Here is a 24054-nt window from a genome sequence, read left to right on the forward strand (position 1 = left end):
AACTGTACTGTGTTAATAGGTTTACAATGAACTTCTTGGAGTCAGACTCCAGACGCAGCCTGACTTTGAACCTGGCTAACTAAGTTGTGCTGATTCGTGTTTCCTTCTGCTCTCTCTGTTTCTCTGCTGGCCACAGCATTTGCAGGGATCCCCACAATGTGCCTCCAGCCCCAGCTTTGCGTTTGTGATTAATTTTAAATTATGGCAGGCACATGTTAATGAAGAAAGTCATAGAGTACAAATCCCACATTGGTATTTAAAATTCTTGGTAGGGGCTAAAGAGATGGCTCAGTTGGTAAAAGCATTTGCCAACATCTAGAAGAGGCAGTTCACAACTGCCTGTAACTCCAGTTCTGGGGATCATGTATACATACTCAACACAGATGGACAGACAGACAGACACACAATTAAAATAATTTATTTTAAATTTCATGTTTGACCTTAAAATATATATTTTTTCTAAAGTCTGCAAAATTATCTTTAAAATTAAAATATAAACTATAATGAATAAATAGCAAATATCTGCTATTAAATACAAAAATTTAATAAAATATTTATTTTTAAGCCAGGGGGTGGTGGCGCACGCCTTTAGTCCCAGCACTCAGGAGGCAGAAGCAGGTGGATCTCTGTGAGTTTGAGGCCAACCTGGTCTACAGAGTGAGTTCCAGGACAGGCTCTAAAGCTACACAGAGAAACCCTGTCTTGAAAAACAACAACAACAAATATATATATTAAAATATTAAATATAGGATTTTTCTTTGTTTTTATTTATTGAGACAGGGTTTCTCTGTGTAGCCCTGGCTGTCCTGAAACAAGCTCCATAGACCAGGCTGGCCTCGAATTCAGAGATCTGACTGCCTCTGCCTTCCGAGTGCTGGGGTTAAAAGTGTATGCCACCACCGCCCAGCAAATAGTTTTTTTTTTTTTTTTAATGTTTCAAAATTTTCTTAAGTTGTGTTGGCTACTTTTTTTTTTCTTTTAAGAATCAGTTTCATCGTGCAGCCTTGGGTAGCCTGGAACTTGCTATACAAACCAGGGTGGCCTTGAACTCACAGAGATACACCTAGGTCTACCTCCCAAGTACTGGAATTACAGAGGTATGCTACCACCTTTGGCTGTATGAGACTCGATTTATCTATAATCTGGAGTTCGCTTTCACTCTGGATGGTCCAGTGAAGATGGAGTTTTTGTGTTGTGTTGCCCATACGTCATATTTGAGGACGTGAAAAGTCACAGAGTATTGATGCAGTGGTTATGAAGTCTAAGGGTCACAAGGCTTTTCTCCTAGAGCTACAAATTGGAACATTGCAGGATGAAGAAAATGGACACTTAGGACACGAGGGAACCACGGTTTCCTGAATATTCCTACACAGAAGTTGGTTGTACAGGAGTGTGTTGCATCCTCTGTGTCTAGGAGGCAGGGGCAGCCCTGCCACCAGCCCTCCCAGCATGGTGATGGGTGGACGGCACCTGCCAGGTCCCAGTCATAGGCACAGATGCTTGCTAACTCTGTGTCTGTGGGCCTGGGCCGGAGAGCTCTTATTTAACAGGTCTTACCTGATAGATTCTTCTGATTATCTGGATACTATGTGTGGGTCTCCACGGATACTCTGTTCTGAGCACTGTGCAGGACCGGGGCAGTGTGGCTGATCTGAGGTAAGGTGTAAATATGAGCCACCAATGTGCAGTGGACACCTCCCAGGGAGAGCGCAGAAGCCGGAGGCAGCCCAGCAGGCTGGCGTCAGCATCTCACCTCACATGCTGCTTCCTTCCTCAGGAAGGCTCTTTTCCGTAGTTTCTGTCCACTTTCCTTTGTCCAACTTCTGTTTGATCTCTCTCCTCCAGGTCAGCTCCTGTTGGTATTCCAAGTGAATAAATGTCTTATCTGATGATTACCTACTGGACAGCTGTCCAGGGTATGGGGTAAAGGTCACAAGGGCAGGTAACAGTCCTTGGATTAGATATCTCTAAAATGTTCCCAAGGGGACAGAAGCATTTTTCAGAGCAAGGGGCTGTTTTCCTTTTTAGTTTTCTTTTCTCTTCTGACTGCCCCCCCTCCCCCGTCTCCCTGTCTTTCCCTCCCTGCCTCTCTCTTTTATAGATTCTCAAATAGCCCAGGTTGGTCCTGAACAAACTATGTATCTGAGGATGACCCTGAGCTCCTGATCCTCCTCCAAGTACTGGGTTTGCTGGTGTGCGAGACTGTGCTCGGCATCTTGGTCTTTCTCGTAAACTTCTTCTTTATCTCCTTAGACAGATGGGACTTCATGCCGCCCAGCCCCAGAGTGACACTCACTTGAGATGTTCAGAGACACACAGGCAATTAAACCATACAGAGCTGGCCCCGGCTCAGACTAAGATCTCAGAATGTAGCGGGAACAGTTTTATTGATACTGTCAAGGGCTGATGCTCACTGTCTGAACCTGGGAAGATTTTGTAGTTTTGTGATTTTTTAAATTGCATTTGAAAGATTAGAAAGACAAAATGGATAAAGCAAATGACCATCTAAGCTCTTTGGTATCATCCGCCCTCTGTTGCCGTGGTGATTTTATCACGCACAGCTGCAGGGATGTGATGAAAGCACTCCTGAATCGGTTGGTCTGGTTCAGCTGCAGGCTGATAAAACTAATCTTGAGAATCTCTTAGCTCAGTGGAGACATGTGTCACAGGTGTAGGGGCCCAAGTGAATGTCACTGTGCTGGAAAAGGAGTGACGTCACTTCAGGGGAGGTGACAGCTCTGCCCACAAACACCCAGATGGCAGGAGTGGGCAGCACTCAGCTAAATGTCACCGTGCAGCAGGGGCACAGAGCACATGCATACGGTACATGATATGGCCACTGGGTCAGCCCATGACATTGAAAACTTGAGGTGATCTGATTGGCAGTGTGGCTGTGTGTCTTTTTATGGTGTGACAGACTGACTTCCGGTCACCAAAGTCAGAGCAGGACGACTCTGCAAAGCTCACAGGGTACATTCCTAGATAGTCACTCTCTTTTCCTCCTGGAGCTGCTTTTTGTTTTTTGTTTTTTGTTTTTTTTTTAAGATTTATTTATTTTTTATGTATGCCTGCAGGCTGGAAGAGGGCACCAGATCTCATTGGATACGGTTGTGAGCCACCATGTGGTTGCTGGGAACTGAACTCAGGACCTCTGGTAGAGCAGTCAGTGCTCTTAACCTCTGAGTCATCTCTCCAGCGCTTGGTCTGGGTTTTGAGACAGGGTTTCTCTGTGTAGCCCTGTCTGTCCTGGAATGCTCCCTGTAGACCAGGCTGGCCTCTAACTCAGAGATCTGCCTGCCTCTGCCCATCCTGAGTGACGGGAGTAAAGGCGTGGGCCACCATCACCCAGCTTGTAGCTGCTTTATTGATGATTGTGGTGGGAGGCTGGAGGTGGAATATTTCAAAACCACATCTTGTGAGAGTTCTGTTTTCTTAGGACATGCATGCCAGGTAGTGAGTTATGTAACTAGCGTTGGCTTGTTTCCTTTGGTCCTCAATACACAGGATGGACCAGAACTGCTATAAAGTCCAATTGGGTAAACAGAGACTTATGGGCGCAAAAAAAAAATCATCTGTCTAAGGTCACATGACCATAAATGTCAGTGTCTGGATTCATCCTGGTCAGACTGATGGCCAAATGTGGCCTCGGAACCATCACACCACGCCCCCACTCCTGCCCTTGCGGGATTCAAGCAGTCAGAATCCTGGGACAGAAAATCAATCCTCAGTGAGTTTCCACCTCAACACCTCCAGGATGGCCTACCACTTTTCTTTAATGGAAAAAATCATCACCGTCAGTGTGTGGAGAACTCGAAAGCTCTGTTTACTTCCGACGGAGCTGCGAATTGACGCAGCTGCTGTGGAAAACCCCAGAGTGAAACTCAACTAGAACTTGGCACAGGAGTTCCACCTTTAGGTGTACCCCAAAGAGAATGATTCAGGTATGCATATGGCATGCCTGAATGGCAGCATAAAGGTCATGAGTGGAAGCAATGTCCACTCAAATGTCCATCAGCTGCTGGACGGATAAACAGAATGTGATATATCCTTCTAAGGAATATTACTACACCAAGAAAAGGAATGAAGTATCAATACATTCTACAACATTAATGGATCTTAAAAATATGCAAAGTGAAAGAAGCAAGTCAGAAAACCACGGATTGGCTAATTATATTTTATGAATTTCTAGAAGAGACTGTACACAGAGACAAGATTAGTCTCAGGGACAAGATTAAAGCTTCTGGGAGATACAATATATGTGGGATTTTGGTTTTCTTGTTTGTTTCCTGAGACAAGGTTTCTCTGTGTATCCCTGGCTGTCCTAGAACTCACTCTGTAGACCAGGCTGGTCTCTGCCTCCCGAGTGTTGGCATCAAAGGTATGCACCACCACACCGGCTTTAGGGATTTCTGTTTTTAAATATTTCTTAAAAGCTGGGCATGGTGGCACATGTGGATCTCTGGGAGTCCCCAGCACTCAGAAGGTAAAGACAGGTACAAGTAGATCTCTGTGGTTTCTAGGCCAGCCTGGTCTACAGAGTGAGTTCCAGCCAAGGCTACATACTGAGACAGTGTCTCAAAAAACTAGGAAAACTTATGTGCATGTGTGTTTGTGTGTGTTTGTGTGTGAGTATATGTGCACCATATGCATGCAGTGACTGAGAGGGTCAGAAGAGGCATCAAATTTCCTGAAACTAGAGTTATAGGCAGTTGTGAGCTACCATGTGGGATGCTGGGAATCAAACCTAGGTTCTCTACAAGAACAGCCGGTGCTCTTAGCCACCAAACCAACTCTCTAGCCCTGGGATTTCTTTTTGATGGGGATGTTATGTAATTAACTAAAAGTGATAGTTCCATAGCATAGTGAATATACTAAAATCTACTGAACTTTGTGTACCTTGAAGGTTGAAGTTTACACTGTAGGACATGGGGCCGTATTAGGGTGAGCTGTAGGTCCCAGCTTTTGTATGTGGGCACAAGAAGCCACTGGAAGTTTATTTTTCAAGATTTATTTTCTAAGGATTTATTTAACTATTTTTAAATTATGTACATGTGTGTGGGTGTGTGCACCAGTGCCTGCAGAGACCAAAAGCACTGGATTCCCCTGGAGCTGGAGCTCCTGGCAGTTATGAGCCATTTGGTACAGGTGCTGAGAGTTGAACTTGGCCCTCTACAAGAGCAGTATGTACTCAACCACTGAGCCACCTCTCCAGCCCCTTTTATTTTTAAATCATGTATATGTATGTAGTGGATGTGTGCATGAATGCAAGTTCCCAAGGACTCCAGAAGAGGGCGCCGGATTTCCCCTGGAGTTAGAGTTCCAGGTCATGGTCAGCTGCCCAGTGTGGATGCTGGGAACTAAACTCAGATCCTCTTTAAGAACACTACACAATTGTAACCACAGAGCCACCTCTCCAGCCCTTCCACTGGAAGTTTCTAATGAGGGTAGTGACGTGGTTGGCCTCCTTTAGTCCTGGAACATGTTTAGCACATAAGTGTATTACTGAATGTCAGGGGCCTTCTGTTCCCTCAACCCCCGGTCCAACAGCAAGCCTCCATTTCTCTTGTGGGAAAAAATATTTCCTTGCCATCTGAATTCCGGTGGGAAGTCCAACTATTTTAGATACAACTGCCCTTTTTAAAGACAAGGTCTTGCTGTGTAACTCAGGCAGACTTGCAACGCAGAACTCATCATCTTGCTTCAGCCTTGCGGGTGCTGGAATTGTAGCTGTGTACCTGTGTCCAGCCTGTCTCACTGTGGTCGCCCCTCCCACCCGGGCTACGTTCTCCTGAGCATCTTCAGTCACTTGATGAACAAGTTCATCTCAGTTTCCATAGCAACCACTTCCTCCATTCCTCTTCCTCCTCCTTCCCTCCTCCCTCCCATTCTCTTCCTCCTCCTCCTCCCCTTTGCTTTTCTTCACCCTTCTTCTCTCCCACTTTTTTCCCCACTCAATTTAACGTTTCTCTAAAAATCCTCACGGGGTTCCACTTTGCCCAGTACCATCACCCAGTGCCTGTGAGCGCCCCGCCTTCCACCCTGCCCGCATTTTTTCCTTCCTCCCCAGTCTCACGCACACTGACACAGCACATCCTGCTCACCCTTCACCTGAGGATCCCCCACATCTAGAGCCTTCTCATTTGCACACGGGCATCCTAATATCAACAGTAATGAGACTGATCCCCCGTCCCTTAGAGGGTTGGGCAGCACTCTCCACAGCGAAGCTGCGTCCTGGGCTTCAGAGGCACGGCCTCTGTTTTTATAGTTTAGCAGATGGTTTGTGGCAAAGGCACTATTTAGTTTCGCCCCACCCCTTAAGTCTCCAATATTTTAAGGACACACCAAAAGCTTTGGCATAGAAAAAGGACTACGTTAAGTGACCAAATCTTTTCCCTAAAGTTCTTTAGGAAATGTCCTAAGGGTCGACAACTGATTCCAAAACCCTTTCAAAGTGACAGTATCAAGTACTGGGTACTGGGGATGGGGATTTTGAGTGGCGAGGAGATGAACAGCCTCCCAGAACTGTGCTGGGGATTTCCCAGGAGGCCCCTCGTGCTCAGTTGAGTCACCAAGTCCTGTGTTTGACCTGTGGTCTTCTGGGGCGGCAGAATTTCGCTGAGCTTCTGACGGAGCAGAAGGTTCTTCACTGCCCTGAGATCACAAGGTTTGTCTGCATGGGACTGGGGGACCAGAGAAGTAAGGATGGGCTGCGTTCTCACTGCAGATTCCTAGACTTCTTTCCTTGTAAGTTATGACTTCTATCTCATAGTCAACTATATAAAGACCAAGAAAAATGAAGTTACCTCCCCATCTTTTCTTTCTTTCTTTCTTTCTTTCTTTCTTTCTTTCTTTCTCTCTCTCTCTCTCTCTCTCTCTCTCTCTCTCTCTCTCTCTCTCTCTCTTTCTTTCTTTCTTTCTTCTTAAAGAAAGGCTCTCATGTAGCCCAGTCTAGTCTCAAACTCTCTGTATAGCCAAGGATGACCCTGAATTTCTGATTCTCCTTCTTTCATCTCCTGGGTGCTGGGATTACAGGTGTGAACCATTGTCCCTGACAGAGTGCCAGGGGAGGAACCCAGGGCTCCACGCATCTAGACAAGCACTCCACCAACTGAGGAGCTCCAGCCCTAGCCCCAGGATTTTTTAACTGCCGTTTTTATTTGTTTGTTTTTTTCAAGCTTCAAATCTCAAAATTGGCAAGTTCAGGTCTGTGCTTAAGAAACTCTCTGACGTGAAATTTAACAGAGGTCTTTCAAAGTTGGAACAATTAAATATCCAGTCAAAGAGGACAGAGCAATAACCATGGGCTCCCCTCTCACTGAAGGGACCATTAGATGGCATTCATCATTAGGACTTTGTTTCAAGGGCAGCATGGCTGCAATACAGATGTCCATGCCAAGGACCTGAAAGTACCTAATGTTCCTGCTCTCACTGTCCCTGGATTTGTGAAGAACATGAGATTCCACCCTGGGCTTTGGTGGACATGCACCAAGTCTGGGGCTGTTGTAGAATGATCTATGAATTTGCTATGCTTCCTTAATATTCCAGACTTTTTAAAAAATAGATTTTTAAATTTTAAATTGTGTGTGTATGTGGGTATGCACACTTGAGTGCAGATGGCCAGAGGCATAGGGTCCCCTGGAGCTGTAGTTATAGACAGTTGTGAGCCACCCAACATGTGTGTTGGAAACCAAACCTGGGTTCTCTCCAAGAGCAGTGTGTGTGCTCTCAACCCCTGCACGATCTCTCCAGCCCCAATATTCAATCTTAATTCTCCTTAAAGCCCCACAGAACTGTTTAAGTATTGGTGGCAATGTAGATAGTTCTGGAAGAAAAACCCACCTTGCTTGTATTTTACAGAATGGCATTTGTGAGATTACCCCCTCTGTTAAAGACAGGGTCTCATGTAGTCCAGGCTGGCCTTGAACTCACTTTACAGTTGAGGATGACCTTGAACTCTTGATCCTTCTGCCTCCACCTCTTGAATGCTGGGGTTACAGGCATGGGCCACCACTATGGTTTCTGAAGTACCAGTGCATGTTAAGCAAGCACCCTACCAATTGAGCCACACTACCAGCAAGAGGGCAGCTCGTTTGATTGAAATTCTTTTGGAATCTTCTTTGCTAGTGTCATATGTATGCGAGACTTTGTCATGGGAAACAGCTGCTACATGGTGGTAGCTGTGCTGCTGCTGGTGGGCACCAGGAGGACGAGAGCCCTGCAGGACTCCTGTGACAAGTGTGAGGCTGGTGAGTACCAGACCGACAGCTGCTTTTTCTGACTGGAAAACTCGGTTTGGGTAGCTTGGCTAGCAAAGGCTGCTGGATACAAGATAGTGGCTGTGAGGACCCAGCTCGCTCACTGAACCCCGGCACCTCAACTTTGCCGGTTGAGTACAATCAGAGAAGCTGTCTCAGGGGTGCGTGGAAGGTCCCGGGAGAGGCTCAGGACAGCACCAGGTAAAGGTCGGCCTTGTATACGGGGTGCACTCTGCAGCAAGGCGCAAGCAGGTGGCGGTGGTACTCTTCTCCTGGCTCCTGTCCCCAGGCCCAGATCTCCCAGAGGAGTCTAGTCTTGCTCAACAGATCCAGGTTTTCTTCTCTTGATTTCTTTTTTACAGCATTCATATGTTGTTATTAATGTTATTAATCCTAGTTGCTGGATTATGCTAAGGGTCACTCAGCAAATGTGTAGTCTTAAAATGCCAATCCATAAACATGTCTATTACCATGATGCCTAGAGGACAGACGGAGCATTTATTTTGATTTCCTCATAATGCTTTGAGTGATGATCGAGTATTGTCAGACACAGAAACCTATGATGCCTTTCAGGTACCTTCTGCAAGAAAGACAATCCAGTTTGTACCAGATGTCCTCCAAGCACTTACTCCACCAGGGGTGGACAGCCGTATTGCAACATCTGCAAAGTGTGTGTAGGTAGGTCTGCTTGTCTGTTTTGAGATCTTGCTGTTGCCCAAGCTGGACTGGAACTTGTGATCTTCAGCCTCCCAAGTCTGGAGGTCTGCTTCAAACTGAGGTGTCTCCGTCTTTAGGACTGCAGGGGGAGAGACCAGCTTTGGTCTCTCTTTACTAACTGCTCTCTATTTAAAATCTCAAGCTTCACAGAGGTGCTGATGCCTCTGTCCACAGCAGGTGTAGGCAAATATTTCATGGAATAGCTCTTACCACTGCCTTGAAGACCAGCCTCCAGCAGCTCAGGGGTTGGGGGATCCAGTGAAGTCAGCAAACTAATCATTCAACTTGACTTTTCTATCTGAGGGAGTAAACTAAACTCTCTGGGTCTGGTGAAAAAGGAAACACACACACACACACACACACACACACACACCCCTTTAGGGTTTCTCCATCATCTTCTCTCTTTGTTCTCTGTTTCTTTTCTTACCTCTATTCAGATGTCTTCTGTCTCTCTTGATGTTTTCCTTCTAACTTTATTTTTTTCCCTTACAGCTTATGTACCCCAGCAAAATCTTGAAAGCAATATAAAAATTATAGTGAGGTTACACACTATTTTTAAGTGAATGATTACAATGTATACATGTAAAAAACAGCATGTTTTTCATCTCCCTTACATGATTAAACATTTAACGTATTACAGGTGAAAAACGACTTGTCCTAAGAACCCACGTACATCGATGTCCAAGAAACTTGTTATAAATTAACAGAGTGTAGGCAAGGTATTTTTCTCAGCCAGTTCTTTTACTGGCAGGATGCATTTTTTTCAGTTACAAAGAAAGAACCAATCATTTTATTATTTATCTCAACAGGTAATCTTATAAGAATCTTAAATCTAAAGTTTTCTATATGAAAAACAATCAGTCAGCTCTACTTTCAATCCTCAGGCTGCATACCCATTCATCAACAAGTTTTTATATCAGGAAGCCGAGGGCAGAAATGGGTACAAGGTATCATCACCCTTGATAACCAGCCCATCCTAGCAAGAAAGGTACTTCAGCCAGCAATAGCCAGGCTATCTCATTGTCCTTGTTCTCTGACCTCAACAGGGCCCTTGCTCAGCTATTAGAAGTGTCTTTAAATTGTTTTCCAAGATTTTATTTTTACCTCAAAGCCATCAACAAAAACAGCTTAATCTAACCTTAAGTCATAGTTAAAGCTTTGTTTCAGCAATGATGCACACTGAAACCTGTGAACACATCTCTCAACATTAAGATTAAAAGAACTTGAGCTAACCCAGCCTCTGGGACTCAGTTGTTTTTCTTAACCATTAACCTAAGCCACAGTCTACATGGCTCCTCAGGAGAAACTAGCTGTGTGACATTTCCTTGTTCTTATTTTCTGTCCTCTGCAGCCCCCATTTTATCAGGGCGGGGGAAACACCATATCTTGCTTTTACCTATATTAGTTTTCCCACTAAGCCAACCTCTATCATAATCCCTCACTACATTTATTAAAGACCCTCAATCATCAACATCCTATTTAAACTAACACTATTATCGTATAAAATCATTGCTTCAGTTAAACAGTACAGCTTAGGAGGAAATCATCTTCATAATAATCCACAGGTAAAAATGCCCACTAGAACAGGATGTTTCCATGAGATGATCACACCACATTAAGGGCAGTGGTTTTCCCCCCACGCCCATTCACACCATGCCAGATACCAGAGAAAAATGGCAGCGGCAAACATGTAAAAGACACAGCAGTAACAGACTTTCTGGGCCGAGGCTCTTGGGGCCTCGCCTGTCTGAGATTCACTCATCAGTGCCTTGCATGCTGGTGGACTGGTCCCCTGAAGTCACTTGCCATCTGCTGCTCCTCTGACCTGGCCACTGGCTGGCTATCACTTTTTGCTAAATTTTTTAAATAATAGAGGAAATACTCCTTTGACGAAAAGGTTTTTGTTATTGTTTGTGTTTTGTTTTGAGACTGGGTCTCATTATGTAACCCTGGATGACCTGGAACTTACTCTATAGGCCAAGCTGGCCTGGAACTCAGATCTACCTGCCTCTACATCTGGAGTGCTGAGATTAAAGGTGTGCACTACCATGCCTGGCTTTTTTTTTTTTTTTTTTTTTTTTTTTAAATAGGGTCTCATAGCATAGGCTGGCCTCAAACTTCTGATCTTCCTGCCCCAATGCTGAGGTTACAGCCAAGCACCACCACACAGTTTATGAGGTGCTGGGGATGGGACCCAGGGCTTTGGCATGCTAGGCAAGCATGCTACCCCTGAACTGCCTCCCCACCCAAGAAAAGCTTTTAGCAAGCAAAGTGTAAAAATCTCTCTCTCTCTCTCTCTCTCTCTCTCTCTCTCTCTCTCTCTCTCTCTCTCTCTTTTTTTTGTTTTTTGAGACAGGGTTTCTCTGGGGTTTCTCTGTGTAGCTTTGCGCCTTTCCTGGAACTCGCTTTGGAGACCAGGCTGGCCTCGAACTCACAGAGATCTGCCTGCCTCTGCCTCCCAAGTGCTGGGATTAAAGGCATGTGCCACCACCGCCCAGCATGTAAAAATATCTTAATGGGGGTTGAAAATAGAACAATATAAGCCAGGCATTGTGGCACAAATCCCAGCACTAGGAGACTGAGGCAGGAGAATTTTAATTTAAGCCTACGCTAGGCTACACGATGAGGCCCTACTTCACAAAAAGACAGTAATTAGGTGAACACAACATTCTAAAGTTATAATGTCACTAACATTATGAGCAGAGAAATGAATATATATATTTACACACATATATACACATACATATACACACATATATACATGTATACACATACATACATATATATGCACATACACACACACATATATTTAAACTGCAGAAGAAAAATTTGTTTCCCACTTTGGAGGTCAAGGGTAACACAGAGCTGGGCCTTTGTAGGTTATTTCAGGTTCAAGAAGCCTTGCTCCCCGACCAGTGACGCAGAGTGTGAATGCACCGAGGGACTCCACTGCTTCGGGCCAAAGTGTGCCAGGTGTGAAAAGGACTGCAAGCCAGGCCAGGAATTAACAGAGCAGGGTAGGTGTGCTCTTTCTCCACCCAGCTCAAGTTTGTGATGGAGACATGTTTCTTAGGGTTTGAGAACCTCGACAGAGATGCAGTATACTGTGCTAACACTGTGTTTGAATTGTATTCCATTATGTATTCTACTGTGTTTCCATATACGGAAATAACCAGAAACCAGGACATTGTGTTCATCATCAGAGCCATGTATTTTTGCTCATTTTAGATATACACAATATTCCTTATATGATTAGACTGAAAATGAGAAATCTCAGGGTTTCAATTCAAGAATCACTAAGCAGGGGCTGGAAAGATGGCTCAGTTAAGAGTGACTGCTGTTCGTGCAGAGGACTCAAGTTCAGTTCCCAGCACCCACATCAGGCTGCTCCAGGGGACCTGATGCCCTCTTCTGGACTCTGTGGGTACTGCACTCACATGCACATATGCAATACAGATAGATGCACACATACATATGAATAAAAGATTAAATCTTTAAAATAATCATGAAGCAGTTTGCACAGGCTAACCTAATGAAATCAAGCCACTTGTTCATCACAAGGGAAGTTGTAAAATGCTAAAATGCCTCCGATTGATTCTCAACTTTTCTTCAAGGTTGTAAAAACTGTGGCTTCGGGACGTTTAATGATCAGAACGGTGGTGGCCACTGTCGACCCTGGACAAAGTACGTATATATTCTCATTTTCCTCACAACATAAAGAACCTGAGACAAACTGAAAAGGAAGAGCACTGTCCCTGGAGTGTAGATCCACAGCGACACACCCCAGGTGACAGGAACTCCGTGAGGTCACAGTCTTGTCTGAATGTGGGCGTTCCTCAGAAAACATGCTGGTGTGCAGTGAGCGGTCTGGTGGAGCTTGCCGCCCTCTGCCTTGATGGGTCCTCAGCTCTCTGTTTCTGATGTCTTGCTTGTCACCTTCCCTTCTTGGCTGGCCCATAGTAAGTGCTCAGGGTCATCACTGAGCGTGACAGGGCAGGGTACAGCCGTCTGTCTCTACAGTGTGTCATTCACACCCATGTGGTGGTGTGCTAGCCACTGGAGGGCACAGCCGGTAGCAAGGGTCCAAATGTGCTCATGCCTCCAGGGTTGGCACTGGTGCTGGTGAGGTTTGATGGTGCCAGGACTGCAGTGGTCTGGGAATCATGCTGTCTCAGAGATTGTGACGGTAAACGGGCAGTCATGTGGGCTCTGATGATGAAAATCACATTTTAAATGTTTGATTTTCTTAGTAGAAACTGAGTTTTCTTGTTACTTTGGTTACATATTTATAATGTTTTACAAATGTCCTGGTGGGTAACAGACTGGAATGTTTTTTAAAAAGGTCTTTCAGCCTAAATTGATTAAAATATTCAAGTGAGTTTGTGTAAAATGGGACATGAACAGGGCTCTAAAGAAAAAGAAAAAGCCTATGTGCTGGTGGTGGTGATGGTGATGATGGTGATGTTAGTGATGATAGTGATGATGATTATACCGATAGTGATGGTGATGATGGTGGTGATGGTGATGATGGTGATGGTGATGATGATGATGATGGTGATGATGATGATGGTGGTGATGGTGATGGTGGTGATGATGGTGATGATGGTGGTGATGGTGATGATGGTGATGATGGTGGTGGTGGTGGTGATGATGGTGGTGATGGCAACAACAGTTGTTATTCATTAAATGTGTCCAGCATGTGAGATTGTGTCCCTGCGACTCATTCATTTGCTTTAACCCCAATCTTGGGAGCACAGGCTGCCCCTCTTTTTAGCTCTGAGCAAACCAAGGCTTACACAAGCTTTACACGCTTGCTGAAGGTCACTCTGTGAAGGGGACCCAGGGGTCGTCCCTGCTTTGTCTGGGGTGCTGCTGGAAGCCCATTTGTGCTCCGCTTGTGCCCACGTCAGCAAAGGAGCAAGAACTTGGGGGACAGGGTCTCTCAACAAATGAGGCAGAACATGTTGACTGAACTACACTGTCATGGAATAAGACAGAGTGTGTGTGCGTCCTCAGCCTGGGGAGAGAGACCAGCCTGCCGGGTGGGTGAAGTGGGGTGAGGCTACCGTACCTTGAGAGCTGAGGGAAACTGGTGGAGGCCAGAGGGTCACGTGGAACTTTCTCACATGATCTACCTGTTGCTCGTGAGCCCGAGCCCACCTACGGCATGACGTGGTTACTTCACGGGGTGACACGTACCAGGTGCTTCACTGTGCTCTTCTGCACCCAAATTAATCGCCTGAACTCTTTTTCTTGCCCTGTCTAAGCTGCTCTCTAGCTGGAAAGTCTGTGCGTGAGAACGGGACCCAGGAGAAGGACGTGGTCTGTGGGCCCGCTTTGGCCAGCCTCTCTCCAGGTACCTCCCCCACCGCTGTGCCGGCCTCTGGTGAGAAAACTAGGTGTTCTATTGCTATTAAATAAAAGTGAATGGTTGGGTATGGTGGGACACACCTGGAATCACTCCACTACAGAGGCTGAGGCAGGAGGTCGGCAAGTTCCAGGCTAGCCTGGGCTACATAGTAAGACTCCGTGAAAAAGCTCATCCAAACAAATGCATCAAGTCTGTTAGCCTCTAAGGGGATGTCCTCAGCACGGCTGGGCCTCCCAGCTCTGCCCACAGCAGGCAGCTCTGAGGTACCACCCTCTCGGCGCCTGCCTTGTTTCCCTGAGTGTTGTTACTCAATCAGTAATCGGTAATGGTGACCCTCATCCCAAACCGGTAACATGCGATTCCAGAGGCCAAGTCCAGGGAGCTGAAGGGCCTCGGGTTTCCTCTATGCTCAGTAGTCCAGGCTACTTAGTTTCTGTAGGCTTCTGGGAAAAATCATTAAATCTGGGTTCATTTTTAAAAGTCACTTAGGTTTAGGACTTGGGATGTGACTCAGTTGGTAAAGCCCTCCTGCCCCATGCCGGAAAGGCCCTGGATTCCGAACCCAGAACTGTATGAATTTGGGCATGGTGGTGCATACATGTAATCCCCACTCTGGTGGTGGAGGCAGGAGGATCAGGAGTTCCGGGTCATCCTCAGGTACATATAGGGCTTGAGGCTAGCCTGGGATACATGAGACCTTATCTCAAAAACGAAACAGAGCAAACAAAAAACAGTAAAGTCATCTAAGCTTGTTAAGTTATGGGTTAGGGGTGCTCAGGGTGCTGCCTCTCTGGAGCCCATGTATTTGGGGGGCGAGTTCAAATCCAGCTTGTCCTCACTAAACACTTTGGCATTTCTCTCCTTGCTCTAGAAGGAGGGCTCCCCTTGCAGGTCCTTACCGTGTTCCTGGCGCTGACCTCGGCCATACTGCTGTTCCTGCTCTTCATCATTCTCTGGTTCTTGGTGGCCAGATGGAGCGGCAAGAAATTCCCCTACATATTCAAGCAACGTAAGGCCGACAACACAGGATGGGCAGGGCCAACACAACACAGGATGGGGGGGCAGGGCACAAGTCTGGAGTCAGGACAACTTTGCAGAGTGGGTTTTCTCCGGCTTCAGGGACCGAATCAGGTCCTCAGGCTTGCACAGCACATGCCTTTACTCACCTAGCCTCTTGTAAGCTTAGGTTTTTTTTTTTTTTTTTTAAGTTATGAACATATGATTGGCTGACACAATGGTTGCAAAACCAGGACAAACTTGTTCCCACAAGGGTATTGGCAAATGTATGGAGGCAGTTGGGGGTACTTGTGACTTGGGGCTGGGAGGAATAGTTGGAGTAGGGGGTGGGAGGCTCTCCATCCCCACAATGCACAAGGTGGCCCCCTAGCCACGAGAATTGTGCTCTGCATGTCACTAGGGAAGGGATGGGGACCGAACAAGACCCAGAGTGTTGGGAAGACAAGGGACAAGTATGTGGCGGTTCCAGATAACTGTGCACGTGTAAGTGTGGGTACCCAGTGGTTCCAGATAACTGTGCACGTGTAAGTGTGGGTACCCAGTCAGCCGGTGCCCACGGCACAGAGGAACAGAAAAGAACATTGCCTCAGAAGTGGGGGGGGGGGGAATAACTCAGTGAGTAGAGTGTTTGCTGGCAAACCAGGTCCATGTAAAGATGCAATGGCGTGTGCTTGCAATCCCAATGCAGGACAGCTCGTGACAGGCAGTGACAGGCAGACCCCAGGGGCTTGTTACCCACCCAGCCTTGCCTAGTTGGTAAATTCTAGGCCAGTGAGAGACCCTGTCTCATTAAAAAAAAAAAAAAAACCATGCAAACACAGGTGGACCTCTGACCTCTCTACACACGTGTGCACTTGCACACATGTGAACACACACACACACATCCCCATACAGAGCATCACCCGACCCAGTGTTACTTCTTGTGTTGGTAAACACCCTTGGCCTTAGCTCTGGTCTGTATTTGAGGAAGCAGAGAGAACCGGATGGTGTTGAAGTGGGTGTAAGGTGCCCTATAACAGAGAATGAAAATTTTCAAAGGCAGATTTCATCCATTAATAAGCTAAATATGATTCTATGAGGAGGCTGGGTGGTGGTGGCACACGCCTTTAATCTTAGCACTTAGGAGGCAGAGGTGGGTGGATCTCTGTGAGTTCACGGCCAGCCTGGTTTACAGAGTGCGTTCTAGGACAGCCAGGGCTACATAGTGAGACCCTGTCTTAAAATATGAAAGAAAGAAAACAAGGAGGAGGAAAAGAAGAAAAGAAAGAAGGAAAGAAAAAGAGAGAGAGAGAGAGAGAGAGAGAGAGAGAGAGAAAGAAAGAAAGAAAGAAAGAAAGAAAGAAAGAAAGAAAGAAAGAAAGAAAGGGAAAAGGAAGGAAGAAGAAGGAAGAAGGAAAGAAGGAAGAAGGAAGGAAGGAGGAGGAAGGAAGGAAGAAGAAGGAAGGAAGAAGGAAAGAAGGAAGGAAGGAAGGAAGGAAGGAAGGAAGGAAGGAAGGAAGGAAGGAAGGAAGGAAGGAAGGAAGGAAGGAAGGAAGGAAGGAAGAGAAAAAGGACTCACCCACAGGTTGGGTTCCAGTCCCCTGTGGCCACATTCCAGTCTCCTACATTCTTTCTCAAATGGCAGTACAGGTTCTGTTCTGTGGGTTTTTTAAACTGGGTATTTGTGTGTGTGGTGTGCATGTGCATACGTGTGCGTGTGCCTGTGTGTAGTTGTGCATATGTGTATGTGTAGACACCAAGGCTGGGGTCAGGCATCTTCCTAGAGTGCCCCCACTTGCTCTCAGTAGAATCTAGAGCTCATCATAGACTCATCTAGCTAGCCAGCTTGCCCCAGGGACCCTGTCTCTGTCTTCCAGGGTCACAGTGGTCACCACCCTCCTGGACCTTGTGTGTGGCGCTGGGGATCTGAACTCCGCTTCTCATGTTCTCAGGGCTAACACTAGTTACCGAACCATTTCCCAAGCTTTGGTCTTGTTTTTTAACCTAGGGGAAAAGATGTGGGAATGAGTAACTTGAGTCCTGTCCAAGTGGGTGGGTCAAACTTTTCCAAAAATAATGGGGACCACATCGAACGCCTCTTCAGTGGGGTGTGAGTGCTATTTTTATGTCTGGGTGGGAACAGTGGCTGGTTGTGGTTTTGATTTGCATTTCCTTGACGAGCTCTGAGGTTAGATGCCTTTCACTTTGATTGGCTGTTTGGATTTCTTACACTGAGAAGTCTTCCCACAGGGCCACCTATCCTTTCTTTATCAATGAAAGAACTCTGTCCCCAGCTGCAGACGTCTGTCTGTTTTCTGTGGTCTTTCCCTCTCCGTCCCGGGGCTCTGTTTCTGGAGGAGACCTCTGTACTACCTTGAACCATCACCATATTCCCACCCAGAGTGGCAACAGGGTTTCTGTGAACATGTTTTCAAAGGTATAATCAGTAACGAGGGACTTGTAGTCATTTAAAAAAAACAAAAAACTTTTCATTTTTATGTAATTACACAGTCATAGAGTCACAAACAAGGAGCAGAATAGCATCACGTGCCATTCACAAGACTCTAATCTGATATCACAATGAGGCCAGGACTACGATGCACAGAACACACATGGCTGTATGCCTCTTTGTCAGGTCTGTAGACCCAAGTACCGAACAACACTGAAAGACAGAACTTGTAAATCGGGGTGTTGGGGGTGCTTGCCTGGAGCCCCAACATGTGGGAGACTGAAGCAGGAGGCTCCCAAGTTCAAGGCCATAGGTTACATGACTAAACAACCAACCAACCAACCAACAAACAAACAAAAACAAACCCAAAACTATGCACAGCCAAGATCCAGCCCTGCTCGCCCTTCTTCTCAGTCCTTTCCTTTCTCAGGCAGCCACTCATCTGTTTCTGATTTTTGACTCCAGGTTGTTGTTTTAAGGTACTTATTATTTATTTATGTCACACATGTTTGCTTGCATGAGTTTTATGTATCTCACATGCATGCAGGAACACATGGAGGCCAGCTCCCCGAAACTGGACTTAGAGGCAGTTCTGAGTGCTGCCTGTGGGTGCTGGGACCTGAACTAGGCCCTTTTCAAGAGCGACAAGTGCTCTCAGCTACTGAGCCATCTCATCAGCCCTTGTTTTCACTCTTACATGTTAAAAAAAAAATCTATGGATACTTGTGTGTAGGTTTCATGTGAACATGAGTTTTTTGTGTCTCTTAAACACAATTGTATTGCGCTTTAGTTTTTAAATTTTAAGTTCATTTTTGCTTAGTTTGTGTGTGTGCCCATGCCACTGGGAGCATGTTGAGGTCAGAAACAACCTGCAGAAATAGGTTCTCTCCTTCCACATGGCAGAGGCAGTCTCTCTTGCTTCTGCCAAGCTGGGTTGACTGGCTGACCCCCCAGCTTCTCTCTCTCTCTCTCTCTCTCTCTCTCTCTCTCTCTCTCTCTCTCTCTCTCTCTCTCTCTCTCTCTCTCTCATCCATCTTGCCATAGGAGTGCCACATCATCTGTATTTGACTTAAAAATAGTGTTTTTTACATTTCTGTCTCTCCTTCCCTCCATCTGCCTCTGTGTGTGTGTGTTTAGGGCAGAGGAGTCCTGTGGCGTAGGTACTCTCCTCCCACCACGTGGGTCCCAGGGATCAAACTCAAGCTGTCAATCAAAGGCAGCACGCATCTCTGCTTGCTGAGCGGCCTCACCGGCCCCAGTCTCAGGCCCCCTCACTGCAGCCTCGGTCTGAAAGGTTGAGACTTCCCCCCCAGTGTTAGGGTCTCAACGTTTTCACGCTTGAATTTGACATTTAAAGCTGTGTTAGTTAGAGATAAAGTGTGAGAAATTAAGGTCAAGATTTTTCTCTCAGGGGTGGGAGCTGTGTCTCCAGTTGCTCTGGTGTTAATCAGAGGAAACATTGTCTTCCCTGCTCTGTCTACCCCTAAATCATTGACTGTGTTTGTCGGGGCGCAGATCATCCCCGCCCCCCCGTTCCAGCTGTGCGTCTATTCCAGCACCAGAGTCTTGGTTACTGTAGTCATAAAACCAGTCTTAAAATGGCGTAGAGTGGAGGACCCACTATCTGTCCCTCGTCATCTTTTTCAGATTCGTTTTAGTTCTTTATTCTGTTTCTTTTCTATTTCCACGTAAATTTTATGAGACTATCATCTGTGTCCACAGATAGTCAGCCGGGATCCTGACAGGGATTGCAGGAAGTTTGTGGACCAGCTTGGGAGGAAATCTCCATTAGCCATCCCAATCCGTGAACATAGTGTGTCTTTCCATTTATGCTTTCTCTTACCTTACCTATTTCGTAATTTACAGTGTGAGTCCCATATGCTGATTTTTTAGGTTTAGGCCTGAGTATTTATGCCCCCCACCACCATTTACATGTGTGTGTGTGTCTGTGGTGCATGTGCTTGTAAATTTTTGCACATATGTGGGCATACCTGTGTGGGTGACTGCATGGGGAGGTCCTGTGTTGACATTAGGAATCATCTTTGATTGGTTCTTCACCTTATTGATTGAGGCAGGGTCTGCCCATCAAACGCAGAGCTCACCAATATGGCTAGCCTGGCTAGCCAGCTGGCTATGGGGACCTGGTCTCATCTCCCTACCTCCCAAGGCTAGAATTACAGCCAGGCTGCTATACCCAGTTTGTGGGGTTCTAGGGAGCCAAACTCCAGCCTTTATGAGTGGGTGACTAGTGCTTTAATTACTGAGCCACCTCCTCAGTCTTTTAAAAAATACTTTCCTGGCCGGGCGTTGGTGGCGCACGCCTTTAATCCCAGCACTCGGGAGGCAGAGCCAGGCGGATCTCTGTGAGTTCGAGGCCAGCCTGGGCTACCAAGTGAGCTCCAGGAAAGGCACAAAGCTGAACAGAGAAACCCTGTCTCGAAAAAACAAAAAAAAAAAAAAAAACAAAAAAAAAAAACAAAAAAAAAAACAAAAAATACTTTCCTGGCCAGGTGGTGGTGGCGCACACCTTTAATCCCAGCACTTGGGAGGCAGAGGCAGGTGGATCTCCGTGTGTTTGAGGCCAGCCTGGTCTACAGAGTGAGTTCCAGGACAGCCAGGGCTGCACAGAAAGACCATGTCTCTAAAAACATAACAAAAAACTTTTCTTAAACTGTATTTTTATTTTTTAATGTATATATGCCCATGGAAGCGCCATGTGTATGTGCACTGTGTATCTCAAAGGGAGACAGACCCCCTGGAGCTGGTGTTACAAGTGGTTGTGAGCTCCCTGACACAGATGCTGGGAACTGAACTTGGGTCCTCTGTAAGAGCAGCAAGCTCTCTTAACCCCTGAGCTATCTCTCCAGCTCCAGTTCTCTCTCTCTCTCTCTCTCTCTCTCTCTCTCTCTCTCTCTCTCTCTCTCTCTCTCTCTTCATTTCTATCTTTCTTCCTTCCTTTCTTTTTTTTTGTGTGTGTTTTGTTTTGTTTTTGTTCTTCAAGACAGGTTTTTCTCCTTGTAGCCCTGTCTGTCCTGAAACTCACTCTGTAGACCAGGCTGGCCTTGAACTCAGAGATCTGCTGGGATTAAATGCCACTGCTGCCCACGGCCAATTTTTCAGTTTTAAAGAAGCTACTAGTTTGCTTTGGATTCTCTATCTGGGTCTCACTGTGTTCCCCAGGGCAGTCTTTGGTCTTCAGCTCCTGGCCTCAAGCAATGCTCCTACCTTGGACTCTGGGCACACTCCACTGTAGTGGCTCTCCAGCCTTTAGTCCACATTTGCTTCTGATGTCTTCCTACTTGCTTGTTGGACATGTTGATGATGGCAACTATGGAATTCTTATCCTAATGTCTGTCTTATCCAGCATCTAGCATCTGTGACTCAGTTGTCTCTCTCACATCGAGATCTCCCAGGTTGCATGAGTGATTTTGCATTGAAACCCATCCTGTTAAGAGACTTAGAGTCTAATTTAAACTTTGTTTTCTCAGACTTCCCCCGAGGCCACTCCCAGGAAGTTCTGCCTTAAACTTCCTAGAAGGGCTTGCTGTCATTCTCTGCAGATCCTTCCAGGCCCCAGCTGACACCACCCTGGCTTAGATGACAAATCATACTTGCTTACTGCTGTCCAGGTGGCCTCCATGAGATCTCAAGGGTGGCACCAGGGGTGGCAGTATAGTGTGACTCTCCACTGGCTTCCTCTGAGGAAGAGCAGGTGAACCTGGGCACAGTCTAGCCAGAGTGACAGGCCCCATTCCCTAAGGGGCCTAGAACTGACCCTGGCCTTTGCTGTGACAATCCCTGATTGTCTAGAAGCTTCCCATCTTGCTAGGCTGTTCTGTCCCTGGTCTCGTAGCTGGAGTGGGCAGGATTTTCCGACCCCTGTGCAGGGATCCCCAGGCTCCCCGCTCTTCCAGCTCCCCTCTGGGAACAGGAGGCAGAAGGAAAACCCAGACCACTTACTGCCATGCTGCGTCTTAGGCCCTGAGAGTCTTGGCCATCCTGCCCTCTCCTCTCTGCTGTGGACATCACTCTGTATGCTGTGAATGTGTTGCTCTGATTTGGTTGATAAATAAAATGCTGATTGGCCAGTAGCCAGGCAGGAAGTATGGTATAGGCGGGATAAGCAGAGAGGAGAATTCTGGGAAGTGGAAGGCTGAGTCAGGAGACGCTACCAGCCACTGCTGCCACTGCCATGAGAAGCAAGATGTAAAGATCCTGGTAAGCCATGAGCCACGTGGCAAGGTACAGATGAACAGAAATGGGTTAATTTAAGATGTAAGAACTAGCTAGCAAGAAGCCTGAGCCACTAGGCCATACAGTTTACTTGGGTCCAAGTGGCTGCAGGACTGGCGGGTGAGAGAGATTTGTCCTGACCCCGGGCCAGGTGGGACACAGGAAAACTTCAGCTTCAGCTCTCTACCTTCCCACCATCTTGTGCTTGTTTCCCGGGTTATATCTGGACTTTTAGACAGTACAGAGCCGCAAATATTGGGAAGAAGGCATCTTCCCCCTGAAGCAAATCACTACTATTTTGGTTAATTTTGGATGTAATTTCAAAAGATGCCCCATCAGGGTTTCTCAGTCTTGACTTAACGTCCCTCCCCTCCCCCTCCTCCCTTTTAAAATAGGATCTAGGACATAGACGACATGGCCTTGGAACAGGGCCTTTTGCTTTGTTAAGTTTAAAGAACTAGAGATGGAAGGCTGTTCAGCCGAAGGGCAGAGAGGTCACAGCTGCGTGTAACAGAGCCTCCGCCGCTGTGCAGATCAGTTCTTTGCTTTCATAGGCAGACGTGGTGGGACACAACTGGGTGCCACAGGTCACACGGAAAAGGAGCCAATCTGAAGTACTTGTGAGAATGAAATAGAGTCTGCAGACAGCTGGCGGTGGTGGCGCACGCCTTTAATCCCAGCACTCGAGGCAGAGGCAGGCAGTTATCTGTGACTGAGGCCAGCCTGGTCTGCAGAGTGAGTTCCAGGACAGCCAGGGCTGTTATACAGAGAAACCGTGTCTCAAAATTAAAAAAAAAAAAAAAAAGGTGGGGTGGGGGCAGGGCGCTGCTGCATTAAATACACAACTGTGCCTGCAATGTAAGCCATGCTTTATGGTGCTGTGAGTTGGGCTCAAAATTTGGTTTATTGTTGTTTGTAAGCCACTGTATAAAATATAGAAAATGGTTTTTAAAGATGAAGAAAGGATGGAAGGAAGGAAGGAAGGAAGGAAATCCTGACATGTTGAGGCATGCCTATAATGCCAGCACCTGGGGGGCTGACCTAAGGAGATTACCACATGTCTGAGGCTGGCTTGACCTACAGAGAGAGTTATAAGTCAGCCCAGACAATAGAGTGAGACCCTGTCTGCAAACAAAACAACACAATAAAACAAAACACAGTAAGATAAAATAAGCCGTCTCCAGAAAGCTCATGCACGCTGTTAACCTGGTTAGTAGGTAAGTTTGCTCAAATTAGGATTGAGGAGGTTTGTGGGTGTGACTTGTGGAACAGAACTGTGTCTGAGGCAGGAGACTGGAAGTGTCTTACATTGTGTCCATTGTTTCCTAGCATTTAAGATGGCCGTTCGAACAGCTCAAGAGGAAGATGCGTGTAGCTGCCGATTTCCAGAGGAAGAAGAAGGAGGAAGCTATGAGATGTGATGTGCCATCCCAGGAGATGTGGGGGTCCTCAGGAAATCGAGGAGCAGCACAGGAACCCCACTGCCCTTTCCCAGCACCATCCTGGACAATGTGCAAGCGCTCACCCCATCCAAGCCTCTTCTAACGCTAACGGATTTGTCTTTACCATTGTTAAATTTTTTATTTTTAAACTTTGTGTATGAGTGTTTTGCCTGTGTGTGTGCGTGTGTGTATGTGTGTGTGTGTATGTGTGTGTGTGTGTGTGTGTGCGCGTGCGCGCTCATGCACACACACCATGTGGGTTCCTGATGCCAGCTGAAACCAGAAGAGAGGGTGTTGAATCCACAGAAAGTGAAGTTATGGATAGTTGTGCACTAGGGACCAAACCTGTGTGTGTCCTTTGCAAGGGCAGCCAATGGCCTTAGCCACTGGACCATCTCTCCAGCACTGCCCTGGACATTTTTAATAGGAGTGTGGGAAGAGCAGGAGGTGAAAGACCAATTTTTGGATTCTCCTTAACAAGATATATAATGCTGGGTGTGAAGGCACACACCTTTAATCCCAGCACTAGGGAGTCATGGGAAGGCCAGTCTCTGCGAGTTCCAGGCCAGCCAGGGCTGTACAGAGTAACCG

General features: G+C 46.6%; 1 protein-coding gene and 1 long non-coding RNA gene across 4 annotated transcripts; one reads left to right on the forward strand and one right to left on the reverse strand.

Moving 5' to 3' along the window:
- Window positions 1-1357: 1357 nt before the first annotated feature.
- Window positions 1358-9602, reverse strand: LOC143272073 (uncharacterized). Its single transcript, XR_013049489.1, has 3 exons — window positions 9400-9602; window positions 1754-1853; window positions 1358-1651 (listed from the first exon to the last, which is right to left on the reverse strand). It is a non-coding gene; the product is annotated as an uncharacterized LOC143272073 (long non-coding RNA).
- On the forward strand, window positions 6489-23612 carry Tnfrsf9 (TNF receptor superfamily member 9). Of its 3 annotated transcripts, none has more exons than XM_042272684.2 (8): window positions 6489-6664; window positions 8125-8246; window positions 8829-8933; window positions 11852-11989; window positions 12587-12656; window positions 14240-14358; window positions 15215-15352; window positions 23351-23612. In XM_042272684.2, the coding sequence occupies exons 2-8, from the start codon at window positions 8135-8137 to the stop codon at window positions 23440-23442; spliced, it is 774 nt and encodes a 257-aa protein (XP_042128618.1). In that variant the 5' UTR covers window positions 6489-6664; window positions 8125-8134; the 3' UTR covers window positions 23443-23612. The 3 variants fall into 3 exon arrangements, with proteins under 3 accessions (XP_042128618.1, XP_076421808.1, XP_042128619.1); XM_076565693.1 differs by having other exon boundaries at window positions 6492-6664; window positions 14240-14328; XM_042272685.2 differs by having other exon boundaries at window positions 6623-6744.
- Window positions 23613-24054: the final 442 nt, after the last annotated feature.

Source organism: Peromyscus maniculatus, chromosome 2, assembly GCF_049852395.1.
Source record: "Peromyscus maniculatus bairdii isolate BWxNUB_F1_BW_parent chromosome 2, HU_Pman_BW_mat_3.1, whole genome shotgun sequence".
In the NCBI taxonomy this organism is placed as follows: Eukaryota; Metazoa; Chordata; class Mammalia; order Rodentia; family Cricetidae; genus Peromyscus; species Peromyscus maniculatus.